At 37.1% G+C, this 24907-nt stretch overlaps 1 protein-coding gene across 1 annotated transcript in view; it reads left to right on the top strand.

The window, feature by feature from the left end:
* Positions 1-24907, top strand: part of CMC1 (C-X9-C motif containing 1) — a 45320-nt gene that overhangs the window by 5611 nt on the left and 14802 nt on the right. The window contains exon 2 of the mRNA XM_069770961.1: positions 6460-6552. Coding sequence (XP_069627062.1) covers positions 6460-6552 — 93 coding nt within the window. The remainder of the gene's footprint in view (positions 1-6459; positions 6553-24907) is intronic.

Raw genomic sequence — 24907 nt, 5'->3', positions numbered from 1 at the left:
AAAGGAGGTGAAAATTTTGAGTTGAATGCATTCTTTTCCTGGAGGAGTAGTAAGCTATAATTATCTTTGCCTATTCAAAACACTGTTACAAGTACACTAAAATAAATCTGAAATGGTTTTTGAAAAAATTTAACCTCTAGAGCCAACAGTCTGATTGATGAAAGGAATGTTTGCCAATAAACACGCAATTAACACTGTGCTGCTACTTCTGTTATTAATAAAAGTGTACTTTTTCAGTGTAGTTTTATAATAAGCTCGTAGACAAGTGTTTTAAAACAAATCTTCAGGATGAAATGGAATATTTACAGGAGAGAAATAATTTTTACCAAGTGATATAAAAAATAGCTGTATCCCCCAAATTAATGCACCTACATAACTTAGCTATAGACTTGTTATTCATTCTGCAGCCCATCTTAAGTGTTGTTTATACTATAGGTCCGCATATGGAAAAAAATGAGAGATTGGCTGGCAAACTCTTGTTTAGTAAACTCATCACAGATGACAGCAAGACCTTCCCTTCCAGGAAAAGATCTGTGTTACACTTCTTCGGAGTGGAGATTTTCTTTAAATGTGGTGTAAGTTAAAGAATGGGAATTCTGCATGTATCTTCTTGTTTTTCTTCCCCTTCACTGTAATAACTCTATTATTTCTGCACTGAAGTTTTCATTAATACTTTTTCAAGTTCTGTTTCTTAAAAAAGAAAGGCATCTTAGAAATCTGTTCACTGACAACTGTTTATCTTTGGTGGCAGCTCATAGGAAAAAGATAGTAAGGTGTATTTAAAAAAAAAAAAAAGCCCCATTTATGGCTCCACATTTCTGAACCAAGGCCTCAAAATAATGAAAGTGATTGTTTTAAAATGTTTATATTTTGAATAGTGTTATATTTTTAACTTGGAGTCTTGAACCTTGACTGAACTTTGTACAGCATTTTTGCTAGTAAATAACATAACTGATGTCTAAAAATTGATGTAACTGGGACTTCAAGAAGAACATGTGGTATAATAGTTGCTAATGAAAATGTTAAAAACTTACTAAAACTGTCTCTGTTCTTTGTATGTACTGTGGTTCTTACTGAAATAGCTATAATATTTAAAGTACTACTTTGAGCTATTTTTTTAAAATGTGCATAGATAAACTGGACCAAAAAAATCGAAATTACAGATTGTATAATGAGAAATTCACATTTCAAAAACTCTTACTGGAATCACTTGACTCGCTTCCTCTTGGATGCAGAAAGTATGAGGCTTCTGTAAATATCTGGGTAGACAAGTTTTCAACTTTTTCTCAACTTCCCTGAGTAATCCATGTCCCTGCTACCTGAAGTTATGAGAGAGATGAAAACAGCGCTGTAAACTACCAGCAGGACATAGTGACAAAAGGGTAAGTCGTTTACCAGCTGTGTTGAATGAAGAGGGGAGATGACAGGACTTTTCTCAGGACACTCTTCTAGGAAAGCTTTTGTCTTGGTATCCCCTTTTTGTAACAGTCTTCTAATTAATATGACAAGCTGCTACAGTTGCTTTCATTATTAGGACTGTACAGCAGCTTTGTATTTCATTCTCTTCTTGTCCTCGTGGAGGTCTGCTGCCTACAGCGCAGGTCTACACCGTGCTCCTCTTTTTCTCAAGGCCTTCCTGGAACCTGTGGTCAGAGGCAAGGAGGCCAGGAGAGTATTTGTCATCTGTTTTCCCAGCCTCCATACGGACTGGATTTGATGTGTATTCTGTGCTGTTCTAGTGGTTGTGATGCTTTTGTTCCTGTTGATGCATTTATTTACTGATTTTTTTTTGTCATTTTTAGAAAAATAATGAAAACGGTTAAACCGAATGGCTGTGGTCCTTGGCCTTCCGTGGCCAAGCAATAGCTTTTGCAGCTGAGGCTTTTGATCAACCACAGAAAGCTATTACAATTGTAGTCTTGTGCCCTACATATTGTATGCGACCAGAGAACAATTTAAGCATTGAGATTTGCCAAAACCCGCAGATTTTATTTGTTTTTTAAAAAAAAAAGTCTTAAATGTGTTCTTAGTGTTTTGCTGAATAGGGGTATCTCCCAATTTAGTAATCTGTCTCTTCTTCTTCCTTTAATTCTTTACACTGGGCTGAGGTGGTATGGAAAACAATTTCACTTTCCCAGAGGTATTCCCTTTTCTGTAGTTTTCTCCCCTTCTGTCTTTTTTTCTTGCAACTGCAAGCTTAGAACCTCTATACCCATTCTTTATCCTCTCCTCTATTCTTCATCCCCACAAGGAGTGGCAGCATTCTGGAATGTGTTGATCTCTGTCTTTAGGAAACATTCAGTAGTTTCACCACACAGATTCCTTGGCTGTAACCTTATTCACATTTTCAAGGAGCTAGCGATTTAGATGCTGTAACACCTGCAAGCCTGTATTTGGTTTTAATTCTGCCTTAACTTCTGTATATACTTTTACAAAATACTTAGGTTTTACTGTTAATTGTATTTAGTCTGCCTTTTGTAACCTTTACTCGATTAGCTCATGTTCATCCATCTGTCCCTTGTAATGTTTGATGGTACTAGGAAGTTTCAACAGAATGTAAGGTAAAGATAGAATCTCAGAATATTAAGTTACTCTAACAAGTAAGTTTTGGCTGACAAGAGGAGAAGGAAAAGCTGCTGCTAATGTTTGTTTGGTCCTCTGGAAGCTGAGAGAAAGTGTGTTCTTGTTGGTTCACTTTGTGGCCAAAGGCCATGATCATCTCAATCTACCCAGAAGACCAGGCAAAGTGTGTGGAGCATGCGGGTGGGAACCAGAAGTACCAGCTTTCAAATGCAGAAGGCAGACTGTAGGAAAATGTATTTCTTGCTTGTCTGGGAATAATTTTATCGATGTTTTGAAGATAAAATAAACCAGTAGTAGGTCTGTCGTAATGCAGATTCTTCTGTAGGGACTAATCTGCAGCAAACCTGGTATTAGAGTAGGAATTACCTTTCTCAGTGCAGAATAGTGAACTTTCAAAAGGGGAAGAAAAGTACTTATTCTAGAAACTGTAATATAGTTGAAAAAAGGCAAAAGGAATGGATGGTTTCACATCATGGCTGTCTCATGTTTTTTGATGAAGTCTTGCTTCTGAGGTGTTGTTTCTTTGAAAGTTCTTGCCATATATGTTACTGCAGAGCTGACTGGGTTGGATTGATGATCTCCTTGCAAGTGCTTATATCAGAAATTCAGTTACTCTGCATGTAAACATACATTTCTAGCTGGTATTCAGTATTGTTAGTATTTGGGCCTTATTTTTCCTTAATATTTTGTATAAATGTTAGAGATACCAACTTCAGTACAGTGTTTTAAGGTCCTTGAAGGAAAATCACTATAATCATAATGCAACGGGCAGTTTAGAATCGAGGAAGAGTATTAAAATACTTAAGACGTTACAGCTGAAACTCATGAGTTTCGGTACAGCCCAAACTGAACTTCTGAATTTGAGCTATTTGGGGAGATGGTGGCACCCAGATGCCTAAAACTACCTCCTAGACTTTATATGATGATTTGAATTGCTTGCGCTTTTCATTGTTTAAAAACTGATACTTACCAACAAACTTCATTTTAAAAACTGTAGATGAGATTATAAGTGGTCTTTACTTCTGTTTCCTTTATACTGTTGAGTAATTACCTTTGAATTACTGTTGTAGCTCTCTTCTGATTCTTTGTACCGGACACTTCCCTGTGTCCTGATGTGCCCTCTCCTTACTGCGTTTTTAGCCTCTGCAGGTTTGACAACAGGGGACTAAACAGAGGGAGTTTGCCTGGAGCACAGCTCTGTTGTCATGGTTCTGGTTGAGCGTGTGTTAACACTGGTCCAGCTACTTCTTGCTGTCAGTCTTAAGCCCCTTTCCTTTTGAATAATCAAGCAGAAAATTGGGTGCTTACGCTCAGATAAAACCCAAAAGTCCTTCTTGACTGTTCCAGGCTAACAGGGAGGCCTTCTCTTGTCCTGTTTCCTTTCTAGCCTTCAGTTGCATTCCTGTCCGCTTCTCTTCTTTGTCAGTAGTGGGTGGCTGATCCTTGCATTGGACCCCTGTGCTTTGTTGTTGGAGGAACTGTGGTTGCTTCTAGCCACTGCTGCCAGTGGGGGAAGCCCAGCTGCACTTTGCGGGCCCTTAAGACTTCTGTGCTATCCGCTACATTTCCATGTATGGTGGAATAGATAGTGATATATAAAAGTTAAATAAAGTAATTATTAGAACTCTGATAATTATATTTAGTTGTACCCCAAACTGTAAATCAGTTGAGAAGCACTTTTTTACATATATTTGAGTTAGTTTTCTGTGTTGAACTGGTCGCTTACTGTGTCGTTAAGTGCATAATAGTGCTCATGTGATAGGGTTGGGTGAGGGCAATGGGGGACTGTCAAAACTTACCTTTTGGTGGCAGCTAGCAATCCACTTGCTTACCTGTATCCACACTAATAGATCAGCTTAGTTTCTGCCTACTTGAAGCACCAGTATAACTAATTAAAAAAAAAAAAAAAAAGCGGGGGGGCAGAATTGCCAACAAAAAGCTTAGGCTATAGTTTGAGCCAGTGGTGCTCATGGCAGTTGCAGTCTTCCCTTTGCTTGTTCCTAGTCTTACACAGTTCCCTTTCCTGGTGCTTTCATGCTGTTGTATAGTGAACTGGATTGGAGAATTTTTCTGGCTGAAGAATTGCCTGACAAGAAATTTATTTACCTTTAGACCAAATTAACTTCCCCTTTCAGTTCACCACAGGGCTGCAGAGCACATCTGTGTGGGCAGAGAGAGCATCACAGGGATTGGGAGAGGCAGGACTGCAGTAGTGCTGGCTTGCTTTGACTGAAGTCGTTCAAAGTAGAGCTGAGGCACGCAGCTTGGTGGTGCTGTCCCTGCCATGTCATTCAGCTGAACTGATGTATCCTGCTTTTTAAAAACCATGTAAAATTTTGACAGCTTTGTGTTGTCTGTGACATAATAAATGCTCGGTACAGTAATTGTACTGATATTCTGCAGACAGTTAAAATGAAGGATATTTAATTGTAATTACTTTATCTCAGTCATGAAAATTGGAGCATTGAAGCAAATCCAAGTCATGAGCTATTTGTTTGGCATTTTTGCTGTATTTACATCAGATGCTTTGTTTTCTTTCTTTCGCTGTAGAAATTCCAAGTAAGAAATTTTTGAGGAGAAAAATAAGTCTTTAGTTCAGATTCTGTATATTGCTCATTGTAATCCTCTGTTTCATTACCTGATTCCCCTAGTAATATCATAGATTCAATACTGTGTAACCTCATAATGTAACCTCATAGCATTAGTAAACTTTAAACCATGATGAGTTAGAAATGGCTAGAGAAATGTTAGTCTCTGTTGCCTTTTGATCTAGAAGTAGATGCAGATGCTCTGAACAATAGGTGGTGTTTGAAAGCAGTAGGTAATTTAAATTCTGCTTCTTTCCTTAATTTCAATAAATCACACTTTTAATTCATTTCATCTAAATTTTTTTATAAGCAATTTTTAAATGAATTGATTGTCACTCAAAATAACAGTGTATCTGACAGTAGAGTTTTCATAATGTGAGCACCACAGCTGATGCTATTCTGAAGTGTAATGTCAACATCAAAGGAGGGAAACCAGGTAATTGGTAAAACTGTGTTGGACTATACAATGTTCTGAACAAATATCCTTTAAAGGGTTTTTAACTCAGAAGCTAAGAAGTAAAAAGCTGTGCTTGGTAAATTCTCATCCCTTTGTTTTTAAGAAAGTGGATTTGGAAATGCACTTTTTTTCAAAATGGTCTGTGTTGTTAACTATTCAAAAATTGCTAGCTGTACTCAAGAGTACTGAATTGTGTTCTGAGACAACTGAAAGCAAACTGCAAGTATACTTTTAAGCACAGAGTTCAGGCAGCAGCATTTGTTCTTGTTAAGTTGAATTTCTCAACGAAAAACTCCTAGATCCTCCATTTAAGAGGTTTCTTAGTTTAAAGAACTGAAGTCTGCCATGTGACAATACAAATTTCAGGTTGTGCTCTAATATGTGCTGTATTTCTCAGCTTTATGACAGTGAGTAAAAAAGCCGGTTTGTAGAGATAATGTACATAGAAAAATACTAGTATCCTGAAATAAAAGTAATTCTCAACCTTTGTGCAGTCTGTATGCAGACCTTCTGTTTAGTAAGGCAGAAATTAGAATGTGCTGCCAGAATTTTCTTCATAATTTTTGGTTCATTGTGCACATTGAGCAGAACAGAAATATTCAGGATAATGCTCACATTTGTATCTGAGCAATTTTAAATCCTGGACTTTCCTGCCTTTTGATCTGTCTGGTCCTTCCATGGTACTTTATGTTGCTAGTTTGTGACAGTTTTAGTATACTAGTGTATCTTATATAAACAGTGCTGTGTTATTTCTGTAGATGGACTTTCTCTGATGTAGAGATAAAAAAAAATCTTTTTTTTTCCTATTTTTTGTTTTTATCATTATTGCAGAAAGTTCTAAGCTGAGACATGTAGAAAAAGATGTTTTGATTCCACAAATAATGAGGGATCGAGCCAAGGAGCTGTGTTCAGATAAAGTGCAAGGTAAGAGTCAGATATTCATTGGGAGATCAGATGTATTCACTTTTGTGCCCTGAATATAATCCTTGGTTTTGAAGTCAAGTAGTCAGAGAATTAATATGTATGATCTGCATCTTATCTGTTCACTGTGAAACCAGTAGTAAAGCATATAAATCTGCTGTGTTGGCTTTGGCTGCTTGGTGATGTGGATTTTTTTCCAAAATGACTTGTTCTCGAGGGCTGTGGAATTCAGTATGATTAATATAAGACTTTCCACATCTCCGTCTAGACTATGTAATGACAGAGCAACACAACAGTTACTGTATTCCTGTACATAATATTTGATACTTACATAAATGAAATTGTCTCATGTGAGCCTTCAGTTAGGGTCTCCCTCATTACGATAAATTTATTTAGATATTCCCAATTAACTGCATCCTTTCCCTGGCCCAATATTTTAATGACACATGCACATAAACACACACATGTTATTAGTCAGATGTTGAAATAGGGTGGTACGGCCCATTTTTGCATGTTTTCATTTTCTTTTGAAGAGTACTGGACAATAACTCTTTAAAGTTGGGTATCACCACTTCTGACACCCAGCTGTTCATATATTCCTCGCAGAAAGCTGGAGCTTTTTGAAGTACCAGAAGGATAGAGCTACTTATGCACAGGTTAGCTGAGAATGTTGCTATAAGAGGGGTGTAAGAATGGAAAAAAAATTTAGGCCACAGAATTATTCTATACAAGTGGCATGCTTTCAGTAGAGGGCACTTGCCTCTTGTTATCTAGATCTGTGCTCTCTAAACTTTTTTGATCATGCACTCCATCAGTAACATTTTCTGAGCACGCAATCCCATTATACGTATATTTATTTATAAATTATATACATGTACCACTCTACTAGTATATTATGTACATTGTAAAACAAAAAAATAGAAATTAAAAAAGGATGAGATAAAGATGAAATAAACAGTACTTTAAAATAATTTTTATGTTATTTATCAATGGTACAAAACCCTTTTTGCTCTTAAAATATTACTATTAGTAACAATATTTTTATTGAGAGCTATATGGTTGAATATGCTTCATTATTTTTTTAAATCTTTGTTTAACACTTTGTGATACAGCAATTTGAAGGTCTGGTTCTGAGTTCAGTTTATTTCAATACTTGTTTTAATGGGTGTCATAGCTGAAAAAGATACCTCACAAAGATGCATAGATCCCAATGGAAGAGGTGCATTGTTGCCTGCACTTACTAAATAATGATACTCGTTTTTCAATCCCATCCACAAGTTCTGCAAAGGTTTTGCTTGAAATTGGGCTAGTAAATGATCATCTTCCCTGATGCCAATCAGTTGCTCTTCCAAACTAATCAGAAGGTGTTGCATGTTTATATTTTTAACAAATAGGTTCAAAACCCACTGAAACTCTCATTTGGAAGGTTTTTAAACAGGTTAGAAAATTCTGTTTCTGTCCTTTTAAAGTGTACAGATATGAGAGGTCTTTATAGGTGAAACACTTGCATTGTGTTCAGCAACAAAACCAAAACCAAAGCAAAACAAAAAAATCACATAAAGAGGGGAACACATCCAAACATCTGTTTTCAAAATGCTCTCTCCATAGGATGAGTTTCTTTTGAAAAGCAGTTACTTTCTCACTCATTGTTAAAGCATCACCTTCACCTCGAAGGGACACATTAAGTGTGTTTATTTCTTGGAAACACCTGCTAGGTAGCAAACTACTCACAGCCACCTGCCATCACCAAAAAGGTCAGCAAATGTGGAACACTTGTCTTTTTGTAAAAGAAAAATGTGTAAAGTTTGACAACTCTTTTAAGCACTTTGCCACAAGATACCCAGCAAGCCTCTGTGTGGTGCAAGAGATTTTCATGGTCACACCCATCTCATTACAAAGTCTGGTAAAGATGCTACTGTTTGAAGGGCTTGTTTTTATAAAGTTAACCACACTGATGTCATCCTGTAGCACTTTGTGCACTCCTGGCTCCAACTTCTTTGCTGCAATAGCTTGCCTATGAGTGATGCAGTGAAGGAGTTTCACATGCGGTGCTATGTCTGTAGCCTTACCCTGGAATACCTTTTTTATTCCATTCAAAGTAGCTGCTCCATCAGTGGTTACACTTGCCCAGTTTTTCCATAAAACATTGTTTTCATTAAAGAAGCCATTTCTTTTTGAGAATATATCTTCTCTAGCACAGCTCTCCTTGAATGGCCCACAAAAAAAATAGTTCTTCATGTATTTCATTATTGAAATGCAAATACCATAAGCTGAGAGAAGTTCAAAACATCTGTACTTTCCTCCAACTGTATAGCAAACCTCCCACACTGTGTCACTTGTTCTAATACTTGCTTCTTCAAGTCTTCAGCAGTGTCTTCTACGCATCTTCCAATAGTATTCACTGACAAAGGTATGCATTTTAGTTTGTTGCCATAATGTTTTGCATGTATTATTTGAGTGATTTTTACCGTGGCAGGAAGAACAATTGTTTCCCCGATGGTATGTGGCTTTTTGTCTTTCACTGTTACCTAAGAAACTTCAGAAATGGCTTCTAGACATTATCACTAGGTTTAGAGTCAAGTCTAGTTAAAGTGGACCACTGTATTTCCCAGGAGCTGCTTTTAGGGGTTCTCCAAAAGACATAAAAGAGTAGTGTTACAATAAATTTGAGATGAGTAAGTGGGAAGAGAGTTGGGAATATCTGCCAAAGTAAACTGGCATCACATGACAGGTAGCTTCCAGTGCTGCCAGAAGGAGTTAATACACCTTTTTTTCATTTGAATGATAGTTGAATCATTTTTACTTTGAACTCTGTACCTGTTAGGGGGAAAAAAAATGAAGAGGAAAAGCAATTACAGTAATGTGGGTCATGGAAAGACAATGTCAGTTAAAAGTATTTTGAGAGCATGCTATTTGTATACTCTTGTTTGGGGGTAGACCAAAGGGAGTGTGTGTGTGTGTTTTTTCTCCTCTGAACTTTCTCTGTGTAAGATGAGGACTTTGGCTTCAGCATCTTAGTTTTCTGTAGCAGCAACCAATATTGGAGAGTCGAGCTGTGAGTTGTGGACCATTACCTTATAGCTTCTCCATGTGTTTGCCTCCATAAATTTTAAAGCAAAATGCTATCGGGTTTTTTTTCTGTGATGTTAGGTGAAACTATATTTTTTTAATTCTTTCTCCTGAATAGAGTTCAGTTGTGTATCTTTAGGAGAATGAGGTTTGTGGATGCATCTGTCTCCCCCTCATTCCTCTGTCACCTGTAAGCCAGCTTTGATCAAATTGTGGGGAAGTTAGAGGTAGAAACTGAATATTTTCGATACAATTTTTATGATCAAAGAGACAAGCAAAATCCACAGTGATATCCCTATTTAAAAAAAGGTGGTAGCATAAGTTCAGCTATTTTGTTGTACACCATTTAATCTGGACAGGACAGGGAGAGAGACCAAACCACGGGAAAAGAAGCTTAAGCAGTTTTGGGCTGTGATACAGTTTGCGTGCCACAAAGTGTAGACATGTGCATGAAATTGTGCTGTGTACACTAAGTGGCATAGCTACTCATGTAACTTGCGCTCAGTGTAGGGTTTTTCTGCTTTATGTTAATTTTGTCTGAACAGCTCCTATTAATTAATACACCTTTTTATCATTTTGTCTTTAGGAAATTGTGGTAAATGCATTGGTAATACAGGAAATAAAGCTATTCTACAAGTATGGTCCTTTACAATTTACTTGATCACGCTAGGTTCATATGTGTCCCTATGGGGAGCCCCTATACATTCAATAGTGCTCTGCGTGAGCACAGGGGTCCATCTGTATACAGTCCGTTACCTTAGCCTGCAGCTATACCACCTAGAGCTGTGTGCTTATCAGAGCTAATAATGCAAGTAGTGACAGCCTGTCCAGCTCGTGTTCAAGAGCCATCCAGGGAACAGAAACCCCAAGGGTTAAAAAAATAAATAAAAAATAAAGGTTTTGTTAACTCCAGGGGTAATTCTGCTACCCTAGCACGGTTAAATAGGTGACCCATTGCTGTGCTTGGTTGTTAGCATACCAGAGTAGCTTAGGGATGAAATAACCATGAAAATGTGTCCACCTGATAATTTTTAAGAAAAGTGAAGGATTGTGTCTGGTCATATTTCATTTTACTTAGATTATTTAAATTTGCTTTGAATTTTTTTCAGGTTGTTCCAGTATAGTTCTTGTGTGTGCTGCATGTTCCTCAAGAATTTAGTACATCGCAGTTGCAGAATACTTTGTGTTTAAGATTTTCAAGCACTTTTTCAGGGAAAATGGGTATATTAGTAATTTTGTTAAGAGGGTGAACATGCTTTCTGCAAAACACTAGTTAGTTTTCCATGACCATTATGTAAATATGCTTTATTGTGTTACTATCCATGCACTGTATGTATGTGAAATTGTGGGCACAATGTGTGTGAGTTTGGAGTGTCAAAAGTGTTGTAAAAAACAAGCAAACAAAAAAAATCACAACAACATTGTCATACAGGAACTTTTCACTGTATTTGTACAAACTGTAGCATGAGTTCATCTGAAATAATATTAAATCCATGTATTTCTGTATTGGTGTGTCTTTGGCATATAAAAATACGTGCTTTCAAACTGAAGTAGCTAAAAGGAACATTTATTTACCTTTGCCTCATCTATTGCTTTTATGAAGTAATTTCTTAAGCAAGCTGTTTTCCTTTAAAATTATCAAGTTTTTGGCTTTAATTTCCAGTTATAAAATTTAAATTTGAGTAAACTTCCTTGAAGAAAAATAATAGCAAATTTCAGGAACCTGAAGTTAGCATTTTTCATCAGAAATGTTATCTTTAGCTTATCAAAACTTCTGTAGTTTCATCTAGCTGTGCTGTGCTTTCCATAACTCCTCTCTGCTCTGAAACTAGGGACACTCACTAAAAAAAAAAAACCTGCAAGAGCTTTGGTTGATCTTGATCATATCTACAGAAATGTTTGTTCCATTTCTTAAGAGCACTTATTTTGCTGTTCAGAGTTACCGATTCTGAAATTTAACTTGATGGGTTTAGGTAGAGAAGAACTTTTGAGGGCAGAAATGTACAAACTTTAAGGATTGTACGCTCCGTTCAGTTTGATTTTGGGTTCCTTGACTTGGAAAATAAAAACAGAAACAGCTGACTAACTTTTGATGGATTGTGGGTTTGGACTCTGAAGAAGTTGTCTTAAGTTGAGGTCCCCAAAAGAAATTACTGGATTACCGAGTCAGTCATGAGATCATAATTTTGTATTATATTTGTTGTATAAGTTTTGTGTATTTGTCATATTATAAAGCAATTCTGCTCACCTTCCAAAACTTCACAATCTTTTTTTGCTAGGAGAAAATCAATCTTGTTGAGATTGGGATTGTCTCTTGTTGAGACAAGGGATTTTAGTTCTAAACTTTTTTCTTCTAAATTTTGGTGTCTACTACTGATACATGGCCTGCATTTGGGCCTTTCAGGGTCATCAAGAGTGACTTTCAGATGTCTTCTGTACTTGTGACTCATTTGTAAGGCTCAAGGATTCAAGCAGGAAATTGAGCTACACACTTTTCAGGGTGAATACAGGGATAGATAGTTCAAATTAGTCTGTTCTGCCATTAGGAAGGTAGTGAAGTAAGGGAAACAATTTGGATGATTGAAGACCTGATCCTGCCTGTGACTCTGCAAATGAGAACGTGACCATTTCTTGTTTGAAGCTTGCTGTGGGAGATACGCATTTGGCCAAGATGACAAGTTGTTTTGTCCTTTTTTACGTCGGTTCTGTTGTCTGTAGGAACTGTGTAATTGCTGAAAAAACCCTTGATACTTGGCAAGTCTTTAAAAATGGTTTGGAAAGTGTGGCTGGAAAAGGACATTTCCAAGCAGCCACCCTCCTCCCATGCTTGTTTCCCCATTAGCCCTCTCCTCCTCAGGGCTCATGTTGATACTTAGTGAAAATGATGGGATGCAACACTACTGCAGGCTTCTCTACAGCTGAGCATGACCAGTGTCAACCAGAGTTTTGATAATGTGCAGTTACTCAACAGTCCTGTCACTGACATTATCTCTGTCCCCGTAGGGGCCACCTGCTCTAGACCATGACCCTTACACCTGACACATCAAGGCCCATAAAACCGAAGAATTTCTGATTGAACTACATGTGATGCTGCACATTTAAATGCCCAAGCACACCTTTAGATATTCATTCAAAAAAAAAAAAAAGTCTTGTTATATATACTTTCTTGTCAGAAATGCAGATAATAAAATGTGTGAAGTACTTAGCAAATTTCAGCTTGATGTTACTCAGTGGAGTTGCTCACTTTCCTTTGTATTGCAGGACAAGTACTGTTAATTGATGCAAACCCTTGCTGAATGCTGGGGGCGGATTAACCTGTTGGTACCTACAGTCATGGTTCTGAGGTTGACCCTGGAAGATGCTAAGACTGATAGTAGTGGGAAATTACATGACAGTCTTACTTTCTTGAAGCAAATTAAAACTAAAATCACCATTTATTACTGAACTTTGTTCATCTGCTTTGCTTCATTGTGAAAATAATAGTCCTTACAAATTTTTTTTGTAAATTCACATATTCTAGGAGTATCTGGGAATATAGTTGTCTTCTAATTGACCAAAGCAAAAAGATTGAGTAACTGAAAAAAATCAATGAGTTAACATGACAGCTCCTGGTAACTTCTTTTTAATTGAGCTGTTGGGGCCAGAAATGCTTATACGTGCTTGTGTACATATTGTTCAGAGCTTGATGGAAAGCCTGAGAGGTTACATGGGCGGAATCATAGATGTTATAACTGGAATAGCCTTCTCTTACGAGGATCAAAAAAGAATGCTGCGTTGCTACCTGCAGCTTCATATTCGTGAGAGGGAAGTTAGTATAATTTGAGAACATAGTTTCAATACAATGTCAAAACTGCAAGTGGAGAAGAGAAGACGAATGTTATCCTTTCTTGCTGTATTTATTATCTGAATATTAAAGTACATTATAGTCATATTTTGTGTGACCTCATGACCCTATATGAAGCTATTGAGATTACTGTTTCAACATGCGCAGTTGTCAGTTATTTAAATTATTTTAGATGTTTTGATAGTGTACAGCTGTATTTAGTACTGGTGATAAATTACTACATGTTTTTCCCTGGCTAGCATTTCTCGAGAGTAAGGTGCTGAATTTTTACATGATGTTCTTGTTCGCGCACAATAGCTTTTATTTTGAAAAAATGATTCAGCTCTATATATTTCCAATGAACATTTACTCTCATCACATTTAGCTATGTGAATTAATACAATCTCTAGAGGGATTATGGTATATTGAGCTTTGCTCCAGCAAACTGGTCAGAGAGAACAGCTATATGTAAATTACAGTTTGAAGAAATGAGATCCTAGATCTCATGGTCTTTTTTTTAAATGATACTTACAGCTTTAACTACCCTAAGCTAATTTAGGGGATTTTATAGAAAAGAAATATGGGAGCATATTGTGTTGGTTGGTGATGGAAATCTAAGTATTCTAACTAGTGTTAGGACTTAGAAGAAAATGTTTGGGGAGGGAACTTACCCTATTTGATTTTTTTTTTCCTTCCCCCCTCCATGTCATTTCAACCCAGCTGATGACAAAAAATGGGTCAGACTGCTAGCTTTACCACTGCAACTTAGTTGTGTGGGGTTTTTTATTTTTTTTTATTAGGGAATGGAACAGCTTTTACAGGGACAAAGAGAAATGAAATCACTTTCAATGAAAGAAAGAGGCTCATTATAGCCACCAACAGCAGTTATTGACAGCTACACTTCCTATTAACAAGGAGCATTTAAGAGTTTGGCTGTTGGATCTTTGGACTTGATCTAATTTGCTAGCATTAATTAGTTTCTTTTGAGCACAGACACTTGGTGCTCACAGCTATAGATTTGGAGGACTAATTAGGACAGAAAATTGAACAGAATGGGGTAAGGCATTAACCTTCAACCATTACCAGCTGGGGCTCTGATAAAGACCACAGAGTCCAAATGCTCCTATTCATGCAAAGAGTACTCTAATGAATATCAATTTCAGCCAGGTTGCCATATCCTACAAGCGCTGTCTTAATTTTGATTCTCCTACCTGGTAGAGATTTTTATGTATAGATACTAAAGTGATATTGGTAGTTCAGAGCTCATAGATGACAACCTCAAGAGGTTACCTGTGTTTGTCCAGCCTTTCAATTTGGTTTTCTCAAGTTAGAGATTTTATTGGTTTCTGGTTAAGATCCTGAATTTCAAATCGTTTTCCCTGTCCAGCATAAATATATTAAGACAGCATAGATTAATTACATGATGTTAACAAATGCTGGTTTAAATAAAGGATGCCTGTATGTTTTTGGATTATTGTAGTACATGGTAGTAATATCCATGACGAGCACTGACCAAGCTAACTGCTGAAGGTTGAACAATAGGATTGCGTCTTTTGCCCCTTTTATGATAAGATACAATTATATTGTGGAGTTAAGTTGGTGATCCAGTTTTAGGAGGAAAACTGTTCTTTCAGGCTGTGGATGATGGTGTTTTAACACTTGCAGAATGGAAGTACTTTAACTGTATATAAAGAAATGAGAAAAACAATTGCCTTTGTCCTTTTGTACCATTTCTTGGATTATTGGACTTGAAATTAAGATCCAAGACCATCAGTTGTTTCTTATACCCTTTAGTCTATCACTACTCCCTGATGAACTCCCCATCAAATCTGGATCATTGGTTCTCTCTTCATGTGACTTCTGTACCTGGAAATTCCTTGCCCATTTGATGAGAAAAGTGTAAAAGTCTCTTTGACATCCTTTCTTCAAACTTGCTTCTTTCAGGAGGGGTGCTAGCATTAATGTATATCCTGTGACTTTTGAAGAATTGAATCTGTTTGGGTTATGTCTGGTGTTTAGTTCTTCGAGGCTAATATTGCCTTTTATGTGCTCTAATGACTTCCAGTTCTCTAGTGGTAAACTCTATACTGTTAGGTTGAATAGCTGGTTCCATGTCTTGGGGTCCCCATGAGGTTGGTTTGTTGTAAGCTGTGAAAATAGAGAAATTCAGACTTGCCTGTAGCTACTCATCTTGGTGTATTTTGTGGTATTTAGATCAGTCTTCAGAGAACCACTTTTGCTGACTATCTGTGAAGTTGAGTGTCCATAGGGCAGCAGCTAGTGGATAGGGGAGACATGGTCAAATTCTCCCAACTAAAGGGGGAGGCTAAGCTGGTTACTGTTACATCCTCTTACTAATACCAGGTTTGTATCTTTCCTAGATGTTACATACAATATTTGCTGATACCCATAGCTTTCTTTCCCAACAGACACGTTTTGATTCTTCTGTGTCAGTCATTCTTACTGCCAGCAAGCGAAGGCATACTTGGGATTCTGTAGGGGTTTTTTTGTATCCATTCATTGGTGGTGGTGAGAACCTATACATATCGTAGCTTATGTATTAAGAGTATTACAGTATTGTATTACAGTGGCATAGTTGCACATAGCAATGCATTGTTAATGACAGTACACGTGACTTGCAGTTAAGATAACAGTTACTGTATGTCCTTGATGATGTATTGCGTAGTTGCTTTGCAGTTTTGGATTATAAACCACTCTTAGATACTACATTTAACAGTAGTAACACAGTTAGCACTTTGTGTAAATAAATCTAATACTTTTAAGAGGTCATGCTATATTCCCATTGCACGTGTATAAATATTTATATTGTATATGAATTATGAATATTACCCTGGGGTTACTTTCACACAGAAAATAGGTTATATTTCAACTGCTGAAGTCAGAATGTGTTGTGTAGATACCATTAGGTTCAGCAGTGGAAAATAGAACTTAGTTTGGTCAAAAAGTAGCTACTGTGTATTCAGAAATAAAATGAAGAGTGAGCTTTCAAATAGCCTACAAGCAGTGTATTGACCTTGTAAAGAATGTATGATAAGCAGGGTAAGGTAATAGGGGAAAACTTCTGTCCACTGTTCTTTAGAAAACACCTGAAGTTGGCAAGTGTATTTGCCAAAGAAAATTGCTTATCCAAATCACAAAAATTGAAATGAAAGTATTATTGCCAGTTGAGCTAAATGGGCATGAGAATAGTAGCTGCAGTTTCATCTAATATGCTTTGGTTTTATGAGGCAGTGCGTTTTGAGATTTGTAGTTTTGATCTCCATTATTTCCTGTAGATTGGAGAGCTATACCTGTTGTACATATCTTTGTGTGGAATATGACAAGTCAGCAGAGCCAGTCAAAAAAAAGGGCAGGAGTCACAGGCCTCATCAGGCAATAGGGGAATGCAAGTTAAAGTGGAAATACAGTTTGGCAAATAAACACACTTTCAACAATATGTGGTGGTCTGAGTATTCTTCATGCTTTTTGGTGTTCTGGAAAAATTAGTGTGTTTAATGAACTCTCAAATTTTCATTATGGTTTGGGATGAAAACATTTTAAACTTCTTTTTCCATGTGGAATAGTAGTTCTAAAGATTGCTTAGCTTAAATTGAGTAAGTTGTCCCTCCGGCACTTATTCTTTGATATAGAAGTTAATGGATCCTGTGGTAAAAACACTGACAATGCACAACTTTTAAAAAAAGTAGAAACAATGTCTGTTGCTGAGTAAAATCACATTCTTGTATATTATTATTCAGGTCCTTTTAATAATGGCAACAAAAAATAATTGCCCTCTTTCCCACCCCAAATTTAGTTTTGTTGCTATTGTAATTGTCCAATAGTTGTCTCTGTGGTGCTGCATAGAAAAAAAGTAGGGAGATCTGTGCTCTGACGAGTGTTCTACTTACAAGTCTGATGCCTGAGAAGGGAGTAAAGGCTACTAATAAAAGGTCATAAAACACTTGTGCTCTATTGTCATCCATATGAATTTTATTTTTAACAGTTTATCACCCTCAAAAATAAGAAGAAAGAAACCTTGCAGAAAAGAGCACCTGGAATGTGTGCTGCCTAAGATCAGGATAGATACATTTACATGAAGTGTAAGCATATGACAGAAAGCGAAAAGGATTTTGCGTGAGGAATCAGGAGCTGCAGAGCTGGTCATAGGATGTGAAAGGGGATGGACAAGGAATACTAGAGCTGTACAGAGATGTGGAGGTATGGATAAGGCTTTAAATTTATGATCAGGGAGCAAGAAAAATGATTTATCTGCTGTATTCTAGGTATGAGAGGGATACTACTAAAGGATTTGAAAGGAGTCGTGGAAGGGATGGAAAGTAATCGTTCTGATAGTATAATGAGTAGGAAAGGAACTAACATTAGGAATTTTTGAGGAGATAGTTTAGAAGAGCAGTGCGTGAAAATCTCCCTTGGATGGGATTCTTCTCTTGATATCCACTGTATTGGGAAGGAGTTGAAATAGTTGTAGGAAATTTTGGACTTTAATTATGGTATTAAGCAATCTGCCTTCTTACCTTTTTCCTAAAATGAGCTTAAGAAAAGGTTTCTTTAAGTTTGAAATGCCTTTTTTCACTTCTTATGGTCAAGTTCAGGATTCCCTTGTATGAGTTTTATGACATAGAATGTCTTGCACTTCTTTCTTCCTGTCTGTGATCCAGAATCTCTCAAGGAAGTATCTAGCCATTCTTTCCCCCCCTCTTCAGTATAAACTAAATATGGCCTCCAAGCCTCCAGATCAACAACATATTTTAAGGATATTTAAATAGTCCTTTTTGAAACACTAAACCACACAGTCTGCTTATGTGTGTAAATTTGTCATTACACTTGCATACCAGGCTTGATACAGGTCTTGCTTTGTTTCTTGGTGACAGAAACATCCCATACACTTTGCTATAATGGGATGCTCATGAAGCTGGTGAAAAAGCACTGCAAATGTGACTTGAGATGTAATCTCACCTGTGGCTGTAGACTATCAATCTAACCTTTTAAAAGTAATTTTATAGAGGCATAGCTTATGTTGGCAAAAAGAACTTCTGAATGCTATTGTTTAATATGTGGGAAATGTGTAGGAAGTGTATAATGTGGAAGCACATAGAGAGTTGAAAGCAGGACTTCTTGATGCAATCTAGACGGGTCTAACTGTGCTTTAATAGCATTACCTTCAATTCTATAAAGAGATTGTCAAACCGAAGTGCTCTAAAAAATTACCTCCTTGTTGGAGAGCGCATTTATCAAGCATAAGAGGAATGCAGAGCTGGAAAGGACTTCTAGAAGACACTTCGGGCCATCATCTTCTCTTGTGGCCATATCTGTTATGCCTGGGTTTGTCCTGTAATCTGATTAATGTTGCAGCTTCTATAGACAGGCTGTTCCAATGCTTAGTTGTTTTTTGCTGTGCAAGGAATGTTTTTTGGGTTTCTAAGTTTTGGGGTTTTTTTAATGTCTAAACTAACTTTTCTCTGTATATCAAGCCATTGATGTTCTCAGACATTGGGCACATTCCTGTTAGTGGTGTGAATAAAAGCAGCACTTTGAATGGAAGAAATAGGACAATCTTTTTTATCTAAAAAAGGCAAAAAGGGGAAAAAGAAAAAGGAAAATACAAGGCTTGCTCAGTAACCATCCTGGAAAACTGTTCCTACTGCCAAGTCCCTGAGATGGCTTAGGGAAGGTGTTGGACCCTGAGATTCCAGAGTTGTTTTCAGGAGTATGGAGCATATAAACCAAAAAACTCAAACTTCAATGTCACAATGTAAAAAATGACGTTTAAATTCACAGGGAGAACTACTGCTTTCAGGTTGAAGAAAATGGTATCTAATAAATGAGAGTGACCACAGTCTGCAACTTCAAATACTATACTACGTTGCCCATTACTTTTTTTTTCTGCCTTTGGGGTGCTAATTTTCTACAGTGAATCTGACAACCCAGTCAAAATAATTCATAAGACCAATGATGAAAAGTACTTTTTATTTTTTCTGGTGTAAATAATGTTTGTCATTCCTCATCTGTCCTGATTTCTTCCTCTTGTTTCTTTGCTTTGTGTTTTCTAAGTGGTTTTTTTTTTTTTTTAAATGGTCCTCCTTAATGTATATAACATCTCCAACTTACAGTGTGCCTTCTGTTCATTGTTTAAGAAGCATAACAAAAGTATTAGTCTAAACATGGCTGAAGAAATTGAGCTCCTAAATATGGAAAACCCATGTGTTACAGGTTTTGGACAAGCATTAATTTGCCAGTGATACCCATCCTGGGTATAGCTATAGAACAGTAACCTGGAGAATAAGGTGTCTGTCTTGTGTGCCATCCCATTTCCTACCCCAGCAATGCAGGTCACACAGGGTTTGGGTGTGCAGGGAAGGTCCCTTCTATTTCTTTTCAGATTGCAGAGCACCTCAGTGAGGCAGATTTTTGAAAGCAAAAGTCAACACGGTTGAAGAAACATGGCATGCTGAGTGAGACCCAGGGCAGCAGGACAAGCACATAGACTGTCAGGGATCCAAATGGGCATATTCATTCTGCCTGCTGGGAAGTTCAGGATAAAATTCTGCCAGGCCATAATGTTTACATTCTGACATTGTTTTAAGGCACTGTTGTGTGTTATTACCTTAATATAGGCTTCGACATATATCTCGTTAATGAACAGAAACATACCATTGCTTTCCATACAATATGGAAAAGAAGAATATAAAAGAATGTATACTGTTTGAGGTTATATAACCAAAGATTTAATTACTAATTAATTACTAATTAACTAACTAATTAGGATGAGAGGAAATGGCCTCAAGTTGCGGCAGGGGAGGTTTAGATTGGATATTAGGAAAAATTTCTTTACTGAAAGCGTTGTGGGGCATTGGAACAGGCTGCCCAGGGAAGTGGTGGTGTCACTGTCCCTGGAGGTATTAAAAAAATGTGTAGACAAGGCACTTCAAGATATGGTTTAGTGGGCATGGTTGACGGTTGGACTTGATGATCTTAAAGGTCTTTTCCAACCTAAATGATTCTGTGATTCTATGCTAATTAATCTTTAACAGGGTACTAACAGAGGTCAGAGCTTCTGTGGTGTCTTCAATGACGTCAATGATCTGTTTAAAACATTTTATATTATCTACATCTAATGATGCTTCATTACTGTTGAGTAATAGTACTAATGGTTCTTCAGCTTCCTCTTTGTGGTAGAGGTGTCTTCATCTTACACTTTTGAAAACTGTTCCTGATTTAACTGGTTGGAAAATAAAAAGCATATATATGTATATGTGATGGATTTTTAAATTGTATTTTATACATTTAAAACTGCTTGAGAAAGTTTTAAGTCCTTTGTGGGGAGTGAGAATGGTGTGGAAAAAAATCCTCTTGCTTCAGCAAGGCTATTGTGTAAGTTCATTTTGATATGCTTCATCTGTTGAGTAATTATGAAACTTCAGCATTTTTGAAACAGAATATTGTTTGGGGAATCTGTCTTCTTCACTCTGCCATCAAATTCATGTAAATACTAGTTACTGACTGTGCATAAACTTTTGAGAAACATTCATTATTAGGCAGAGGATACTTAGTAAATTACAACTCCAAAAACTAATTTTTGCACTTCTGTAGAAAGAAGATATTTAATAGAGTTGGCAACTTTTGCTTTAGCTACATTCTCCCAACAGACTAGTAATTCAGGTGAATAGTTCTAGTCTCATCTCTTTCTGTTCTGCTCTTGCCGTTTAAATATCAGTTCAGGAAAATATGGCAGGTGATTAATTTTTTATTCTTTTTTTTTTTTTTTTTTGTACCCCAATTAAATATGCTAGTTCCATTCTCTTCTAGGTAACTACTTACATATTCAGAGATGCATTTATGTACCTGAATTTAATTACTGTCTCTTTATTGCTATTGTTAATGAAAGGTAAGATTTCATGTTGGATTTTTAAATGCAAGAGCATATTATTGTCTCTGTGGAAAACTGCTAGATAGGCATGACTATAGAATGAAGTTCTCTTCTAAATGATAACAAGTTAAACTTAGGAAACCGATGCAACATTGCACAGGCAATTCTATTAGTGCAAGCTAGTTCTGATCTCATGGTCTTACCCAAGGCTTGTAGTTAACAAAATCTTTTCGGTCTGAGGCATAAGCGGTGGTCTCAGTGCAGTGCTGTTTGTTCTAGATCTGATGTTACTTATCTCCCTTGCCCTAATGTTTGAGTTGCAATGACCTGACTTGTCTGAAAGCTAATTCAGCCACTCTAATAAGGAGGAGAAAAAAAAAATCACCTCTGTGAGTGTGTTAAAAGTACTTACAAGTAATTTAGTGTTTGCATTACCATATTTCAGGTCTACTTAGATATATTTCACATAAAGGGTAAATTGTAACAGTGACTATAATTGCTTTACGTGAAGCAGGTGGAATTTCCTAGTTTCTAATATAATATGGTCAATGTCTTAAGTTTGATTACAAGGTCGGTATACTAAAGTTTAGGTTCTAACATGTGCTATAGTCATCTGTATAAAGAGATGATGGTAGTAACTGGTGTTTTGTGTGTCCAAACCGTAACTGATTGCACAATAACTTTTTATGTGGGCAGGTTTTGTACTAATAGTTCTCCAGCACTCAAGTCTGTAAGGCTTAGCTGTACTTGTGGCAAAAAGTCAGAATGATCAGTTAAAGCTTGTTATATTTCAAGCAGAGAGAATGAATCTGAAAAAGAAGCAGTGTCTAGCCCTTCTCTTCTCCCTTCTACAGTCCTTCAAAGCTCCAGTGGGGCAGCAGGTACTTCATACTGTTCCACAGTGTTCAGAGAGGAGACCCTTGTGGGTAGCACACTAGCCTTGGAGACTTATGTAGGCTCCTTGAACTTTACTTTTATGATTTTTCGGTAAGTCATGTAGGATGGGAGACATTTCATCCCAATTCTAGCCATCTGAAAGCTATGTCTAGTCTTAAACCAGTCATCCTGTTTAAATCTCTTCAGTGGGACCTAACTGCATGCTGGAAGTACATTGTGCACTCTCTCTCTCTCTCTCACTCTGTTTTGTGTCAAGGCAACAAGAAGGACAGCAAAGTACTTCCAGAATCAGCTTTAGGTGGCTAAAATTAGGTAAAAGTGAATTCCACTGGTACTCATTTTTAGTCTCTGTTCACACATGTTAAATGAGGATAAGACCATATATGAAGAACTATCATGGTTAATGCGTATGTGGCGTTGCACTGGTATGCATAAAGCAAGGATGGCTATGCTATGAATTTTTGTTAGGGTGTTTGATCTCCTGCAAAAGCCATGTAGAAACCCTCGGGGTTTTGTGAGCATTTGCTAAGGATTCCTTTGAACTGTTTTTTTCCCTCCCTATCTCAGGTTGGTTCCACATTGCTTGGGAGTCCCATTGATTTGTTAGTGCCTCCTCTAATGTTAAACATCAGTGTGTCTGCAGGTTCTGTGCAGATGTGGACTGACAGGGTAGTAAGTGTCTTTCAGTTCCCACCAAGATTTGGTGGAAAGTAGGGGAAAGGCAGTTGATGCCTGCTACTTCATTAGAAACAGAGCTCAGCTGGAGTTACCAATTTTAAAATTTGGGGAGAACACTTGGAATCGAATGAAGGTTCTTTACTTTTATGGCCCCAATTACTTCCCGTTTTGTTTTCTTTCACCACTAGCAGCAGGCCCAGACTCTAGTCTAGACTGAAGAATAAATGAAACTATTTTCCATAACTAATTTGACATCTTATTTCCTGTTGCATCACTTTTTTTTTTTTTTTTTTGGTCCCCAAATACTTATCATATATAAGGCTGAAATCATAGTATGTAAGGGAAAACAGGCAAATAATCCCAACAGTATAAACTTAAATTCATAAATCTGAGACTTGCAACCAGCCTGCTGTACAAGAAAACAGATGCCATGCAATAAATTAATACTAAGCTGAATAATAAACAAGATGTATTGTTAAAGGTCTTTAATGCAAAGAAAGTGATTTCAGACTTTCATATGCTTGTTTTCTGTCTTTGTTTAAATGAGGCCCTTGCATGTGTTTTCTTTATTGTTCTCTTTCGCACACATTTGAGCTTTGTTGGGTTGAGAACTCAGTCTCTGGTTGGGCAGTGGTGATTAACTTACACTAAATAGGCAGCAGTAATGTGATTTGAGAATGAAAAGGATTCATTTCTTTTAAATGAGGGGAAAAAAACCCTAGGTTGAAGGAAATAGTTTACATAATCTGTAAACTAGTTAAGGAGCTGAATATTTATGCAGGTTGAAATTGAAGCTTAGTTGCCCTCTAGGGGTTTTACATTAATACAGCATATGTTAGCTTTTGGGTGTTGGTTTTTTTTTTTCTTTCAGAATAAAGGTGAGAGAAGTCTTTGGAAAAACTTACATACTGACAAATCTGTGGTGGTGGAGGCATGTGTACATCTGCATTCAGTGAGTGAAGCTCATTTAGTTCAGAACCCAGAAAACGGAGGAAAGATTTTTATCCAGATTATGTTCTTGTAATTTCAGTGTACCAGTTGAGAAGGTACTCACAGTCATCCAGTCGTAGACTGAGAGGTCCCAGCCAGGAAAGATCCTTACGTAGAAGTAGGGGTACAACCTAAAGAGCTTTCAGTCCTGAGTAGACATGGAAGACAAAAGGTTACATGGGGATGGAAAGGTGCTGCGGAGGCCACAGTAATGGCAGTATGAAGACCCTCCATCAGGTTCTGCTTGTGTCCTAGCCACTGAATTCTGCTTTGAATTCTTAATGTCCTCAGCTGCCACTGGCTAGTGCACAGGGGTCTTCTGTCACATCTTGCCTTACAGCAGCTTGAGCCCTGTTTATGGATCCTGTGACTGAACTTGTTAGAAATGAACTTTATCTCCTTCTTTAGAAAGCAGTTGACGAAAACTGAGTAGTTCTTGCTTGTTCGGGTAGCATATGATATTTCATAGGTAGTATCCTCATGCCATGGGAAGTAATGTGACTAAAATGGCTTCTAAACTAAAGCTACATATATATTTCTCCTTGTCTAAACTTATAAATGTCTCCTTTGCCAATGGTTTTGTAGCAGATGCATTGCTAATGCTTGTTTGAAGAATTGCTAAATAAATTCTTTAAAGTGCAATTGTTTTTCTAAACGTGGAAACCACATTTGTATGATTATTTTTGCTGTTTCTTTCTTAACAGTGTTGAGCCTATATTACTCTCAAATCTTTTTGCATCAGAAACAAGGTAACTTGGAGCAGGCAGAATAGATGCACTTACACAAGCACCTCCTGCCAAACTTGGGTATATGTGTGCATACAGCTTGAGGAGCACAGTGTAGTCGACTGTCAGAAGTTAGAGCACTGTCCCCGAGGCTTCATTATAGCAAACACAGTCTGGATTTGTGCCAGTAAAGTCTATGGTGTTATATAGATTTTTATGCCGTTTGCCCATTAAGCTTTACACTGAAGAACAGTTCCTCTTGGTACAATACCAGAGTTCCTGGTACAT

Source organism: Haliaeetus albicilla, chromosome 2 (assembly GCF_947461875.1).
Source record: "Haliaeetus albicilla chromosome 2, bHalAlb1.1, whole genome shotgun sequence".
NCBI lineage: Eukaryota > Metazoa > Chordata > Aves > Accipitriformes > Accipitridae > Haliaeetus > Haliaeetus albicilla.
Note: the sequence above shows the minus strand (reverse complement) of the source record. Positions and strands in the feature narration are given on the sequence as shown.